At 32.3% G+C, this 17403-nt stretch overlaps 1 protein-coding gene across 2 annotated transcripts in view; it reads left to right on the top strand.

The window, feature by feature from the left end:
• LOC114329647 (fizzy-related protein homolog) overlaps positions 1–17403 on the top strand; it is a 206961-nt gene that overhangs the window by 164849 nt on the left and 24709 nt on the right. For both annotated transcript variants that reach the window (XM_028278825.2, XM_028278826.2), the window contains exons 2-3: positions 2418–2666; positions 5734–5983. In XM_028278825.2, coding sequence (XP_028134626.1) covers positions 2418–2666; positions 5734–5983 — 499 coding nt within the window. The remainder of the gene's footprint in view (positions 1–2417; positions 2667–5733; positions 5984–17403) is intronic.

Genomic DNA, 17403 nt, shown 5'->3' on the forward strand with positions numbered 1-17403 from the left:
ATGACTGACGTATTTTAAGAAAAAAATGAGAAGTATATTTAACCCCTCATCCACAAGAATTTAAATGCATCATTTTGCTTATACAATACATTTTACTATAGTGTTATTTTTATGTTCAAAAAGTTGGGCGGGTTTAAAATGAATGGTTTTTGAAAAAAATAAGATCAAATTATTGAGCGCATTTTTAAATTTTCTTAAAAATCTTCCTATTTCTCCATGTAACTCGAAAATTATAAGAGATGCCAAAAAAAAGATGCCATACAAAAATGTAGGTTTCTTCTAGATAAACATTTTGATTTTATTTTTTTATAAAACAGTATCTCTTATCATTTTCAAGTTACATGGAGAAAAAGGAAGATTTTTAAGAAAAATTAAATATGCGCTCTATAATTTGATCTTATTTTTTTCAAAAACCATTCATTTTAAACCGCTCAACTTTTTGAACATAAAAATAACACTGTAGTAAAATATATTGTAGAAGGGAAACGATGCATTTAAATTCTTGTGGATGAGGGGTTAAATATACTTCTTAATTGTTTTCTTAAAATTCGTTAGTCATCAATTTTTTACAGCATATCTCGCTTAGTTTGAATGTAATCGACATTTAATATTGCTTATTTGAAAGGACTTTTCAAGCACAATAAAAGGTATTGATAGCATGATACACCTAAAATCGACCGTTTCTCTGTTATTTCAAGTTGACTACACTGATTTGAGCATGCACCAAAAAAACAAACTCATTTTACCTACCATATCTCTTTATGTGTTATAACTAGAAGATTGAAGAAGGAACGAATCTCTTTGATTTTTATGAGCTACAAGAATGTTTTATATAATTTTTTAGTTAGATGCATTGCTTTTAAAGTATTCGCAAAAAACCGTTTGAAAAGGTGTTATATTTCAATAAAAATGGCCAATTTTCGACCACGAATATCTCAAAAAGTATTGAGTTTTCGAAAAAAAAAATATAGAACAGTTTTTGCTTAGAATTAGGTTCTCTAGCAACTTCCGTAGTTGTTTAACCAAAAAATTTTCCACCCCTGAGAAGGGGTGGGAACCGCCCCCAAGACAAAAGCACACATCGGCATAGGATAGACTTTGAATAAGAAGATATTTTCAGGCTATTCCTAAAATTTCATTAAAATCCATGCAGTAGGATAGAATTCGGAGGTAATAACTTGTTCTTGCTCTCATTGACTGCCCTATAAACACTTCTCAAAGTATAAATATCAAATGAGCTCCAGAAGAAGTTCACAGCATTAAAATTGAGCAGATTATGATGAAAATAAGAGAACTCTTTCGAATTTTTTAGGAAAAAGTGAATAATAAAACATACACCCTTTCCCAAAATTAAAATTTATGGTTTCTTTTAGGGTTTCTTTATTTTAGCTTATGTAAGTTATGACCTCAAAATTTTAAAATTCCTACTACACAATTATATCGTTTTGTTATCTCAATATTTTTACTGGTGTGCTTGTATGGCCTTCCCTTGTGCATTAAGTTCAATTCGCGTCCGTCCGTTCTATTTAAAAAGCACAAACATATTTTACTGCATTTTTACCCAAAATTTATTGCAGTTTTTTATGAGTTACAATTTTTATTCGATTCAATCCACTTATATTTAAAATCCAAGTATAAAAGCTATTCTGAGTCGTAATTCGTTTTCTACACGCGTACCGCTACTGTGTACAAAAATAACTTTCAATCGGAACATACAAGGAATTTCCTTTAGGATTAGTCACTAATGGATAACGGCCTTAGTTCCTGTAAAATAAACGTGTCTATCAAATGTATATTAGACAGGGGTGGACTAAACTGATAGTAACCTATAATCATTAGTAAATTAATAGCGTAGTGTGAGAATAAAATCGTGACTACAATTTTTATGAATAAATCAACCAGCAAGTAATCGCAAGAACGCAAGATTTTGGAACAATACAATAAATTATATACAGGCCATAGGAAACTCAATGAGAAATTCTAAATTGTTGAATTCTTAATTTACTAATTATTTTCGATCAAGAGTCATGAGGCTAAAAAAATTGGTAACACTGACCAACGCATATAAGCTAAAAAGTTTTTAAAATAATTTCTATTTTACTCGAGAATCATAATTATTTACTTTTGCCCACGTTCCTCCCACATCAGTCAGAACCGATCTTAAATGGGCTATGTTTCCATATAGATTTTACTTGGAAAATTACATCTTGAATGTGCGATTTTGAAATAGATTTAATATAAATAGTTAAAAATAAAACATATTTAGAATCAGTTATAAACAATAAACGAATTACCACAGATATTATACAGACAATAGAAGGCATTCCCAAACATTTTCGATTGTCTAAAGTTTTTGTTTTTTTTTTTTTTTAATGTTTTTACAAATAAAGTGAATGACATATGTATTTACTTTTCAGAATGAAAAGACGCCGATTAAGGCCCAATCTAGTCCGTATTCCCTTTCGCCCCTCAGTACAAGTAGCCAAAGACTTCTTCGATCTCCACACAAAGCGACAAGAAAGATATCTAGGATTCCTTTCAAGGTGCTGGATGCACCCGAACTACAAGATGACTTTTATCTCAATCTAGTCGACTGGTCCGTACAAAACGTTCTCAGCGTTGGCTTAGGCAGTTGTGTCTATTTATGGTCTGCGTGTACAAGCCAGGTAAGTCTATTGATTGCCAGGAATATACAGGGTGTAACAAAAAGTCAGGTCATAAATTATCAAATATTGTGGGACCAAAAATAGTTCGATTGAACCTAACTTTCCTTAGTACAAATGTGTACATAAAAAAGTTTTTCCAATACATATATCGAATTTATGGGAAATTAGAGATTTTTTATTGAAAATGGACATGTGACAATCTTATGGTGTACCCCATAAAAATTTTATGGAGTATTCCTTTAAAATCCCCAATTATTTGTTTACGTTCCAATTAAATTATTATTTTGGTACCACTAGTTAAAAACAATGTTTTTGAAACTTTTTTGCCTCTTAGTACTCTTTCGATAAGCCAGTTTTTATCGAGATATTTTGAACATTTGTAAAATCCACCACAGATTTGTAAATGGTTAAGTAAGATTATAGAATATTATTTTCATAATATTAATACCAGGTCTCTATCTTACTTAACCATTTAAAAATATGTGGTGGATTTTACTAGTGTTTAAAATATCTCGATAAATACTAGGTTATCGAAAAAGTACTAAGAGGCAAAAAAGTTTTAAAAACATTGTGTTTAACTAATGATACCAAAATAATAATTTAATTGAATGTACACAAGTATTTGGGAAGTTTAAAGGAACAAATACCCAATAAAATTTTTATAGGATGCACAAATTTCACTGTTATTTTTTTATGATGTTGCTGTCATAATAATGTCACATGTCCATTTTCAATAAAAGATCTCTAATAGTTTTCCATATATTTCGGTTTTCATTTTGTAAATTCAATGGGCTGTAACTTTTTTATGTGCACATTTGTACTAAGGTACGTTAGGTGCAATCGAACTATTTTTGGTCCCAGAATATGTGATTTAATTTATGACCTGCCTTTTTGTTGCGCCCTCTATATAGCTTGATAGTAATCTAATAAACTTTAAAGGACCAATTTCACATAGTGCCTAATAGTGCATTTTGTATTACGATGTAAATATACTTTTCACTTATTTTCAAAACTAATGAATACTTTGAATTTGTCATTGTTTTTTTTTAAGTTCGTTATTATATTAAACGCAAGCTCAAGAAATGGTTAGTGAAAACTAACTAAAAAATCTAATAATAAGGCCTATACATGAGCGCAACCCGTACTCAAATGAGTGTGGGCGAAAGGTATCCTTAAAAGTTTTATTGAAATTTCTTTTATGTGTAAAGGTAATGTATAGTCGAAGCGAAGACCGGTGGAATATGCGCATTTTATCAATGAAATTCGATATTTTTAAGATATTCCAGAAGCCGCTACAGATAAAATGTTTTAACGACCTATTAATCATTCAGAATTACACAACGGATATTAGTACAGTTAAAATAATTAGACGATAACCGGACAACATTGATTTAATGAGTAAAATTTAGTTTTTTTTTTTACTTTAATGACAAAAAAAGCAAGCCCATTAGCAGAACCCAATTAAAAATTATTTTGCACATCATATTTGAAACATTATTTGGTTGAAAAATCTCATTTTTGTTGGCAAAAAAAATATATTAATTTGTTTGGACTAAATTACAGTTGTACTTATCTTAAAAAGGATATGTTACTATCAACATTCGCACAGTGTTGCCAAACTGAATTTTGTTATTTTGGGTGTAAATTTTTTCCACGGATCTCCGAGGGTACAATACTGCAGTTATTATCATATTCAACAATTACATTTCTTTTTTTTTTAATTAGGTATTAATATTTTTAACAAAATTCATGTCGGTTGCTCCATTGTCCTTCTCTAAGTTCAAATTGAAGCTCATTGATTTTCTTATTCCTTACATTTACATTCCTTACGTTGTCCATTTGATGTACATGTTCGTACCATACGATGCTTTTGTTGTATGATATCCGTTCTTGTACCTACCATACCCATACATTCTCTGATTTCTTCATTTGTTATCGTCTCCATTCCCGAAATCCGTAGTGTTCGCCTCATTACATCCATTTCCGTGGCTTCTACCTTTCTTACGTTTCTCTCTGTTACTCGCCACGTTCCACATCCTTAGAATAGGATATTTTTGCCAGATTTTCATAAATATTAAACTGTCTCTTCTTGGACATATTAGTCCAGAGAATTCTGTTAATTTCTTGATCATCTGTTCCTTCCTGATTGAATATTGTTCCTACTAGTTACTTGTATTCATCTACACTTCCTATCTCCTTGTTATTATCCAGTATAAGATTTGCTGTATCTGTTCCAATGCTGAGATATTTGTTTTTTTTTTCATTAAGTATTAGTCCCCATTTCTGATATTCTTGGGCCAACTTTCTTATTATGTGTTCTATATATTCCTTGTAGTTTGCTATTACGGTCTGCTGATTTCAATTGGAGAAGCGTGTAGTAAAGTTAGGATGGGATAGAGGAAATGGAAGGAGGCGTGTGGTGTGTTGTGTAACAGAAAGATTTCAATGAAATTGAAAACAAGTTTCTATAAAACTGCCGTAAGGCCATCTATGTTGTAGGAAACTAAATATGGGGCAATTAAAAGGAAAGAGTAACAACGAAACATGTTGTGATAAATTGAGAATGCTTAGATGGATGAGAGGGGTGACAAAGAACGAGAAAATTAAGATTGAGTAGAAGAACCAATTAATGCCTCAATATGTTTGGCCGTTTTATGTATACATATGGAAAAAGTTTGTTGAAAGTTTGAAAAAAAGAAGATTATTTGAGTGTTATCCATGTTATTGTAGCTTTACCGCCATGAATCTCAAAATACTTGATAAATTTAAACGAAGTATCTTAAAGAACTAAATGTTAAAAGAGTACAAACCTACATATTGCTGATTACTTTTTCAAATTATTTTTAATATAACTAAAGAAGGTGAGATAGCTGGAACTGTAGACTGAACTGAAAGATATGGGTTGGATGACACTGACACTGGCAAAAACATTGAGGTATTAAGACTTATAAATTATGGCAGACTACCCTGCTAAACCCTTATGAAATATGTAAATGGAGATTATTAAAATATGATGAAGAGCATCAAGTAAACATATGAATTGATTATTAATTTTTATTTTTACCAGGTGACCCGGTTATGTGATCTATCAAGTGATGGAAATGTAGTTACTTCAGTAGCTTGGAGTGAACGAGGGCATCTGGTGGCGGTAGGAACACATCTCGGTTACGTAACGGTATGGGACGTAGCAGTTAATAAGCAAGTGAACAAATTGGTAGGACATAGTGCTAGAGTTGGAGCTTTAGCATGGAATGGTGATGTATTAAGTTCTGGGAGTAGAGATAGACTGATATTACAACGAGACACCAGGACACCACGTAAGTACACCATTTATTTAACAAGATTTAGAAAAAATATATTTAGAAGTTCTTCAAATCTTTTTATGGCCTGGATTTTACAAGCTTCTTCATGGAATATCAAACAGCTAAAGCGGATGAAGTTATTGTAGGAAATTATTTTTGTCAAAGAAACAAAATGGTCTAAGAGCTAGCAACGTTTTCGAGAAAGTATTTTAAGACAGCTGATTCTTTAATACATCGTTCCCTATGTATCCTCGAGGACCGTACCCGTACGGGCCATCTGGCTGCTGATACAGGTTGCGTTCATTACTGCGCAGCACACCTGGACAGGTAAATACAAAATCAGGGTGATTTATTAGTGTGATAAAGCTTAATAGATCCTCTATAGTAATAGATAGTAATAAAAGTTATTAACAAAAATTGTAGCCAACTTTGAGCTTCACATTAAAAAATTAGTTAGAATGTTGCAGGGTGTTCGATAACATAATGGCAGATCAAGCTTTTGTTTTTTTTTAAATGGAACACCCTATATTTTATTTTATATTCGAAATCCTCTTAAGTTCCCCATCACAAAAATATAAAGGTTTGTTATGTTATACAGGATATTTACAAAGTTATAACCAATGTTCTATGAAAATCGTAATGTAATAAGTTCAGCTCCCTGTATAAATAAAAATAAGCACAACAGCAATGGTTTATTGTTAAAAGAATGTACTTGCGTTTTGACTCATCCTGTATTCGATAATAGGAAAATTATCAATATCAACAATTCTTAAAAACCGTTTTTGTTATTAACTTTTAGAGCTATCTATTACTATAGCGGATCTACTGTGCTTTATCACACTAATCAATCACCCTGAATTTGGATTTAAAATTATTTCAAGACTAAATTTTTTTTGTCATTACATACTTTTTAAACCACAGAAATGTCTGGCAATTATAATTCATATTTCTAATAATGTTTAAAAAGTAATGACAAAAAATTTTTCGTCTTAAAATAATTTTAAATTCGATATATTTACCTGTACAAGTGTGCTGCGCAGTAATGAACGCAACCTGTATCAGTAGCCAGATGGCCGGTACGGTGTTCGAGGAAGCATAGGGAATAATATAGTAAAGAACCAGTTGTCTTAAAATACTTTTTTTTCGGACGTTGCTAGCTTTTGGTCCAAAAGATGAGGCACTACGACAGTTTTCAAGTTTACACTTTTTTCATGGTTCAACCCTTTATTATTAACAATGAAAATTTTTACTTTGCCCTATTGGGACCGTGCAAGTTCTGCAAAGCGACACCTGGTTTCTACGCTCAGCAAAATTATTCGCACTTTTAATTATATTGGCCAATTATATTAGTCCTGGTTACTGGATAATTGTCCAGGCCATAGTCCAAAAAAATAATAAGAAAAAATAAGATTCAAGTTATGTTATTAAAACGTAAACAATTGTATGTAGTAAATAAAATTAGTTATTAAGAGGAAACAGTAGCGATCAACAGGTAGCGAAAACGCGTTCCAAGATTGCGGCTGTAATTTTGAATATTTTTTCGAAATATTTGGCACACGTATTCGTAATATAATAAAGAATGGCGGTACAGAGCCCAATTTGAAAAATATATTAATATGTGGAAATTACTCTGTAATTAAATACAATATTAAAAAAACAAGCCTGTACCGGCATTAAGAAGAACAAAAAAATACACTTTCTTCAAATCAACTTTTTTATCCGATGCCTAGATTTTGTGTCATTTTGGAACTACTAAAATTTTTTATTTCATTAGTAGTTCCAAAATGACACAAAATCTAGGCATCGGATAAAAAAGTTTATTTGAAGAAAGTGTATTTTTTTGTTCTTCTTAATGGCGGTACAGGCTCGTTTTTTTAATATTGTATTTAATTACAGAGTAATTTCCACATATTAATATATTTTTCAAATTGGGCTCTGTACCGCCATTCTTTGTTATATTAGGAATACGTGTGCCAAATATCTCGAAAAAATATTCAAAATTACAGCCGCAATCTTGGAACGCGTTTTGGCTACCTGTTGATCGCTACTGAATCACCTTAAAATGCAGTACTGCAAGCAAAATACAATTAATTAAATTTACCTTTATATAATAATTGGATATCATATCAATATTGTGGAGCAATATATAATTTTTCTTCTTCAATGACAGTAGGTATGAAATATACGTCAATTTGACAATTTCAATTGACAATATGAATTATTTAAGAAAGTTGCAATATTTCTCCGCTATTCTCGCACGATCGTTTCTCGTATTCCCTCCAAGTACTTGCACACCGCGAATATAATTTCTTCACTTCATACCTTATATTTAGACAAATGACCATTGATGGATATCTGCCGCTATTAACCCTGATCTATTTGAAGGTGAGTTTCGCTCGTATATCTTCAAATACTATGTACTATGTGTCAGTAATAAAGAGTGCACTTAAAGAAGGAAATTCAAAGTTGGCTTACAGTACTTCAGTACAAGTCAATATCAGAGAACAAAGAACAATATAGCAGTCATAACAATCATAAGGAGACTTAAGTGGATCAGCTTAAATCCAAATCTTCCCTACTAGAGTTGCTCGGTTTTTCTTCTTCTAGTTCCATGACCGTTATCGATCGTTGGACATCATGTTGACTACCATATTCGCTATCGTGACTTTATTGACAACTCTAAATAACGATGTAGTGATTTTCCATACCATTGCCTTAGATTTTTCAGCCATGATTTTCTTCTTCTACCAGGACTACGTTTACCCTGGATCTTTCCCTGAATGATCAGATGTAAAAGGTCATATTTTTCAGGGTGTCTCATTATGTGACCGAAGTATTCCAGCTTGCGTCTCTTTATTATATTGGCCATTGGTGTTGTTTGGTTCAGCCGTCTAAGGACCTTCTTATTTCTAACTCTGTCTAGCCAACTTATTTTTAATAGTCGTCTGTATGCCCACATCTCAAAGGCTGCCAAGCGTTTAAGCATAGCCTCAGTTAGAGTCCACGCTTCTCCTCCATACAGTAGGACAGGAATGATATAGCAATATGTCATTCGAACTCGAAGGTCAATACTAAGATCATTTTTGCACGATTATGCATACGTAGAAGAATAATCCAATAACTTGAATATGTCGAGATTTCAGCGCTTGCCTCACCAGCAAGTAATCCTGACTCAAATCTCGTAGGCAAATAGACCAGCTGAAAAGAAACACACTGCACGGAATCCAGCGCCTACCTCAATTATGCAGTTAAGAATTGCCGCACAGAAGAATGGATTCAAATTCCACAAGAATTTATCAAAAATATATTTTGCGAAGCACTCCTAGAACGACGACGACATCGTGATTATATCGAGCACATTCGAGGAATTACAAACTAATATATTAAATAATTACACGTTTATAAAAAAGAACTTTTTATAATACAACGTTTTTATTATTTATAGGACCCAATATAAAATTATTTTATTGTTTCAATTTCTATGTCATAAAAGAATTTTGTAATCGACTTTAAACTCATATAAATGAAAGAAAACTCCGATCCACTACCTTATAAAATTAAAGCTCAGAGCACGCATATTTAACGCAAAAAATGTCACAGCATAAAATCCACAGAATATAACACTGCGCTAATATCTGAAACTGCTAGAGCTAATTACATGAAAATCTTAGACGAAGTGTTACCAAACATCTATGAAAATTTAAGTATAGAAGAGCATTGGACTAAATGTAAAAAAGCCATGCTCACAGCGGCTGAAACTATATTAAAACCTATCAAGACCAGAAGAAACGAAAATTGGTCCGACGAAGAGTATAGACATATTAACTCCTGTCGCCATATTCAAATATTTTGAATATATATTTAAAACAAAATATTTCATAAATTCACGTGCTCAACAATATGGATGTCAATTATATTTCTTACCTTCTTTTTTCTGCTCCTAAACAATACAATTTCACTTCACAGTTTTATAATGTTGAAACTACACCTTCTGACACAAGAATTCTATCATTTTTAATATTAAATTTATTTTTCAGAATTCTTGTTCTACTCTTAAACACTACGCCTTTATTTATCACTTTTATAATATTTAATAAACTGCACAAGAACTTCACCTCTTGACACAAGATTTTTATAATTTTTAATAATTTAAATGAACTACCTATTTATTTTTCATAATTTTTATGTAAGCAAACTAGATCTGATAGACATTTAAATATTCAATAGTTTTCACAAATAAATAACATATAAAGTAACGCCATCTATTAAAAGAACACATCAATCGAGTAAACTAGTAGTGGCATCTTTTGTATAAAGCCAGAACTAATTGAAAATAGAAAATAAAGGGTTCGCGGACGTTTCCTCAACTGTCATCAATACGGCTAACTTCACGCGTAACTTTGATACGAGAATTATAAAAAAAAATATGCATTGAAATCCAGATCCCTTAATTCGTTAAACGTGATAAAGTGAGTACAAAGACATATAGTCCGTCCGCTATAACTTTTCCCATGCGATACGATTCATTTTCAATCAAATTAAGTCAAAACAGAAAGTGAAACGTACGCCGATGTGTGTAGTATATAGTATACAGTATACAAAATGTATATACACATCGACGTTCGTTTCAATTTATGTTTTGACTTAATTTGATTGAAAATGAATCGTACCGCATGGGAAAAGTTATAGCGGACGGACTATACATATTTCTTTCTTTGTAATTACAGCTTCAATTTACCGTACACTTCTCGTAGACTCTGCCGATAAGGTAGAGTCGTGTTGGGGAAAAGTCGCGCGCCCAAAATAAAGGAATGAACAGATTGTTGCGAATCGGTGCGTCGTCGATAACATCCCAATAGGGCTTTTCATTCACAGTCATTTGTTTCGAGCTTCTGTCATGTGTCACGTAATATTAATATATCTACGTCATACGTTATATTGGTATACCAATGATACACACCAAAGACGTATGACGGAGATATATTAATATCATGTGACACATGACAGAAGTTCGAAACAAATAATCGATGAAAAGCCCTATACGAAATTTTCGCGAGACGAACTGCTACGGCGATATATTATAATGAGAACAGGGGCGTCATTTGAAATTTTGATTGGGGAGGGGCAAGCATTATATATTTATACAATACATTATTGATGTAATGATGAAAATGGATGTATTTTTTGTAACTTTCAGTCATTTGCAGGGTCAAGGGGGGGGGGTAAATGCCCCCTGACCCTATCAAATGACGCCCCTGAACGAGAACCAACACATTGGTGTGGTGCGATGATATCTCACAGCGATAGTTAATACTGCATTATATTTTGTTAACGCAGCCGGCTGCGTTTTCTGTTGTTGTAATATGGTCTTTCAATTCAACCAATTATGGAATATATCAGATTTTTATTAACATCCTAAGTGCTCTCAACTTTGTTGCAAACACACGCTAAACACAGTTATGTACTCGAAATAACATAGTGTAGTTTACCTCCGAGGTCCAGATTATAATTTCAAAAATTACACTAGTATAAAAAAGGAGATACTTTTTATAATACCACGGTTGTTTAAAATAGCATGTACATGTAATAATTTACTTATAAAATATGAATTTAAGTATATTAACTTTTAATTATGACATAATAATTGTAATACATTGTATTAAAATAAAAAAAGGTAAGCAACAGCCAGTTTTCCAACTCAGGACCTCTCGATCTCCGGTCCAACGCTCTACGATGTCTTAACTTACGTTAATTATGTATTAAAAATACTTTAACTTTTAATTATGTATTAAAAAAATTTAAAAAAGGTAAGCAACACAGGTTTCGAACTCAGGACCTCTAGATCTCCGGTCTAACGTTCTACCACTCAGCTACCATCTATAGATGTCTTAACTTACGTTAAAATGGAATTCAAATGTCATACCATTAGTCACATTTTTAAAATATGTAGTTTGAAATTAAAAAAAATCGCTTTATCCATATAATAGCAGTTAAATATTGCATTGTTAGCCATCTCTGAGCTATTCTGAAAATTTCAGGTACCTAGGTAGCCTAGAACTATTTTTAAAATGGATTACAAAATTTGTGGAGACCGTGACACCAACCAAGCTAAGTACATAAAAACGTTTTAAAAAAGATCTTTTGCGGAGCAGGTCTAGAATGGAGGTATGTAGTTATAAACTCGACACCAGACGTAGGACTATAAATGACAATGAAGTAATACAAGTCGACAAATATATCTACCTAGGCCAAATTCTGAAACTTGACAAAGAGAACCAACGTGCAGAAATCACTAGAAGAGCTAGACTTACATGGGCAGGATTTGGAAAACTGACTTGGATACTTCAGAACCTCAAAACACCTCAATACTCGAGAAGCAAAGTGTTCAACCAGTACATACCATGCCATATGGATGTCATATCATGCCATATGGATGTCAAACCTGGACTCTAACTAAGGCAAATATTAACAAACTAGCTAAACAGAAAGGGCAATATTAGGTATAAGACTGTCAGATAGAAAGAGGAACGATTGGATAAGATAAAAACAAAAGTCGAGTATAACACAAATAGAACTTCGCATGCTACACTGATAGACAAAAAGGCCAACTTTGGAAATACAACATTGAAAATATTACAAAGGTAGACGACCAGGAGAGAGGGTAGACAAGTCAGGAGAGGCCTGTGTCCAAAAATGGATGATAGAAGAACAGGAAGATGTCTAGAAGGATGCAGTTTCATTTTTTAACTAAATGTTTTAGCCAAAAAGAATAAATTATATTTCAATAATTTCTCCGAGAATTTGTTATAAATGTTAAAACATGTACCAATTTATTTTTCTTATTAGTAATTTAAAACAAATATTTAGCAATAAAATCCACAAAAAATTCTAAGACTAAAAAATAGAAAATCAATATTTTTGTGGGTTTACAAATACGTAATTGTAATATGAAAAGTTGCAACTAGAAATATTCTGCACAATTATCTTATTTGTTTAAAAAACGTCGGAAATTTCATCTGCTTTTTAATTTTTTTAGTTCAGAGGTTCTCAATCTGTGGTACATGTACCACTGGTGGTACATATCATTATTGGCGGTGGTACACAAAACACAGAAAAAATTAAAATAGTAGTACTTAGTAAGTATTGATAACACAATTTAAAAATATAGGTGGTACCAAATGTAATAAAAATAACTGTAGGTGGTACATCACTCAAAAAGGTTGAAAACCGCTGTTCTAGTTGATATAATATTAATGAAAACATGACTTTACATAGCAACTTAATTATTAATAGCTCTTTAGATATTAACAACTACATACCAACTTGCAGTATATAATCAATAACTAATAATGCTGAGCAAGCCTGTGCTTGTTTACAATAGGAGCATGTATAATAGATGCCAATCATTAAATATTTGTAATTGAGATGTTGATTATTATTATTGAGTTAATAACTATAAGCAAAGAATATGTAATCACTTCACTGTATAAACATAACATCACGTTATTGCATCGATAAAATTCTTTTTCTATAAACATACAGAACTTTTGGCTTGGTTGAGGACAAGGTCTTGATTACAATCCAGGTAAAACGGGTGCAGTATATGTTAATGCAGGGGTGGGCAAATACTTTTAAGCGCGGGCCAAAATGAAATTTTCAAAATGTTTCCCGGGCCGGAGGACATATCACGTACATAGTCGGCGCTGTGTACACGCGAATGTTTTTGGTGGAATTTTTTCTCTGCCAATTTTTTTTGACAAAAATTTTTCTTCTTCGTCTTTTTGTATACACAGGACTCCTCCGTTTTTTTAATGTGCCTCCAGTAAGTTGTCGTTCCATTACTTTCATTGTCTTCCCACTAATCGTCTTCCGATTGGGAAACCGTCTGTCGCTGTCCTCTATTTGTTGTCATTCGGCTTATGTGGTCATTCCATTCTACTCTTCTGTTTCTTATCCAGTTATTAATGTTCTCCACCTTGCATCCGCGTCCTATTTCTGTACTTCTAGCTCCGTCCCATAGTGTCTTACTATCGATTTTTCGAAGGGTTTTCATCTCCACTGTTTCGAGCAATCTTTTTGTCCTCTCTGTGTCATGTGTTTATACCGCGTATGTCATTATTGGTCTGATGTTTTGTAAATTCTGCCCTTCATTTCTTTCCGATATTTTTATTTCTCCATATTGTGTCATTCAGGCAACCTCCGGCTCTGTTTCCTCTATTCACTTGATCTTCCACTTCTGTTTTGAGCTATCCGTAGGTAGATTTAGTCTTTTTTGGGGAAATTAACATGTTAAATTTTCTTGCGGTTATATTAAATTGGTGCAGCATATGTTTTAAATCATCTTCACTCTGAGAGATTAGTATTACATTGTCTGCATAGCAGATTATTTTAAGTTATTTTTCTGCCATTTGGTATCCTTTTTTAGTTCTTACTTCTTTATTATTTCATCCATGATCAGGTTGAACATTAAAGGACTCAGGAAATCCTCCTATCTTATCCCATTGCCAGCTTCAATTGGGACAGTTAGTTCACCTTCCATTTTTATTTTTATTCTGGTAGATGTTTTCGATCGTTGACAAAAATACTATAAGTATTATTTTAAAGCATTTGGACAAAGAAATTTGACTAATAATAATAGTAATAATAAATTGTCCTACTGGGGTGTACATGTACATACAAACAATTTGTGCCCAGTAAAATTGTATTATTCATAACAAGGATTCAGATAAAAAATTAATATATTGAACAAGTGGACAAACGGATTCTGCATTATGGAAGAGTAAAGAGTTAAATCCCAAATCAGGAATTCGATCAAGAATAAGACACTCAAGAGCAGCCTTTTTGAAGATGAAATTTCTGAGTAACCAAAGACTCAATCTCCAAATTCTAATCTGGCCCGCGGGCCGGCTTTTGCCCACCCCTGTGTTAATGCGTGGCGTGCCATTATTAATAAGGTTAGAAGCGATTTTTAGAAGCGAAGGTTAGAAGACAGGCGGTAGAATGTCTGACTTGCACGCCGGTAGGCCGGGGATCGAATCCCAGCGCCAGCGAAAACATCTAGACATTTTTAAAATGTCTATTGGCCCCAGGTCGACTCAGCCTGAATAAAATGGGGTAGCTTGGGTAAAACTAGGGGTAATAATAGGCGGTAGAAGCATAGCACTGACCCTATTACTTTTAGGCGAGCGGCAGCAACCCCTAATATTACGTTACACTGACCACGAAAATCAACTTTAAGGTAAATGACCAATTTTGGTGGTTCTTTATGTTTTCGAGGTCGCTGAATCCGAATATGAAGTTTATTTTTATCTAGAATTGGTGGAACATGTTTAAAAATCAAATTTTATGCAAAAATGCAAAAAATTAATTTTTATGATTTTTCAACTTTACCTCGCTGTATTTTTGCTCTCTGTAAATATTTCCTCTTGAAAATTTTAGTATCATCTTTGAAGTATTTAGATAACAACGAGCTTTGTACAAAAATATTTATATAAATTAAAAGAGGAGTTGTTAATTTTTAAACATTTTGTCGTCAGATTTCATTAGTTTCATGTTTACTTCAAAAAGTTAAGTGACAAACTTTTTAGCTTATAATTTGACAGCAATAAAACATGATTCATGAAGCAGTTTTCTGGAAATTTTTAAGTTAAAATATGCAATAGTAAAAAAGTTATGTGACTTTATAGACGAGCGGCACACCACAAAAAACACTTATTTCTCGAGATACTGTGTGGTGTGATGACCACGGTGTGGTGAATGACTAATTTTGGTCATACTTTATATTTTTGATGGTGGTGAAAACGAAAATTAGGTTTATTTTGAATTCTACGTGGGGGAACAGTGGCAAAATCGCAATTTTAAATTAAATCACATTTTTTGCGTTTAATAACTCTGTTTCATTTTAATATTTCTTTCTAAAATTTTTATACTATATATTTCTTACCTTTCTGAAGACAATGGTACCTGTTTATATCTTTCTGTCTCATTATGGTAAAAGTTATGAATTGTTTAAAGTGAAAGGTGCAGATTCCTGAATTTCAAAGTTTAATTACAAAAGTTGAGTGACAAAATTTTAAATTTAGCTTTTTAATCAAGTTTATGTTACAATATAGGGTACAGAGAATAAAATGTTTTATAGAAAAAAAAATAATGCCACTTTTAATTTTAAGAAAAACGTGATTTTTTTTTTATTTTTAGGGTAAAATTGTGATTTTGACAATGTTCCTCCATCTAAAATTCAAAATAAACCTTATTTTCGTTTTCAGCACCATCAAAAACATAAAGTAAGGCGAAAATTAGCCATTCACCAAACTGTGGTCAGTATCTCGAGAAATAAGCGTTTTTTGGAAGAGTGCCACTCGTCTATAAAGTCACATAACTGTTTTCTTATTACATATTTTGACTTAAAATTTTCCAGAAAACTTCTTCATGAATTATATTTTATTGCTGTGTTGTTATTAAAGTTAAAATTATAAACTAAAAAGTTTATCACTCAACTTTTTTAAGTAAACATGAAACTAACTAAATCTGACCACAAAATGTTTAAAAATTAACAACCCCTCTTTTAATTTGTGTAAATATTCTGGACAAATCTCGTTGTCACCTAAATACTCGAAGGATAATACAGTAAAAATTTCAAAAGCAAATATTTACAGCGACCAAAGATACAGCGAGGTAAATATGAAAAATCATCAAAATTTATTTTTCGCATTTTTGCATAAAATTTGATTTTTGGACTTGTTCCACCAATTCTAGATAAAAATAAACTTCATATTCGGATTCAGCGACCTCGAAACCATAAAGAATGACCAAAATTTGCCATTCACCTATCATGGTCGCTTTTTCGATTTCTAAACCTCAAATTAGGGGTATGCCGCTCGCCTGTTTCCTTGTATACCGTAGGCCCTAGAGGTAGACTATCCTGCTATAATCCCAAAGCCGTGTAAGCGGTATAAAACGGGAGACTATTACTATAAGAGAGATTTTTGGCATAATTTGGCGAATATTTCCTTTCTCATTTCTCAGAGTTTAGCTTTTTAGGGATCGCTGTTTTTTACTTTTCAGCTTTAACAGCTGAAAAGTTTCGTAGGTGATTTGGGGTGGGGGGTTAAAGAGGGGTGATTTTTTTATTTCCAACAAAATTTGACATTTGATCAAAAAAGTTCGAATATTATATTATATACAACTTTTATGTCTAATCTAGTCGACAAATGGTTGCATAACAAAAATTCTCCTATTCTAACAGTAGCATATTCTAACATTTCTCAACACTTCAACAGTTCAGGTGAATTAATTTTCTTTCAATCGAATTTCGATATCTTCTATGCCGAAGCCAATGTGTGTTTCCCTAATTTTGACAATAAGAACCCAATTGAGTTTCATCATCAGATAGCTAACAGCTAACCTTGAAGGATTTTTACGGATGGTTCAAAAGA

This window comes from Diabrotica virgifera, chromosome 7 (assembly GCF_917563875.1).
Source record: "Diabrotica virgifera virgifera chromosome 7, PGI_DIABVI_V3a".
NCBI classification, from domain to species: Eukaryota; Metazoa; Arthropoda; class Insecta; order Coleoptera; family Chrysomelidae; genus Diabrotica; species Diabrotica virgifera.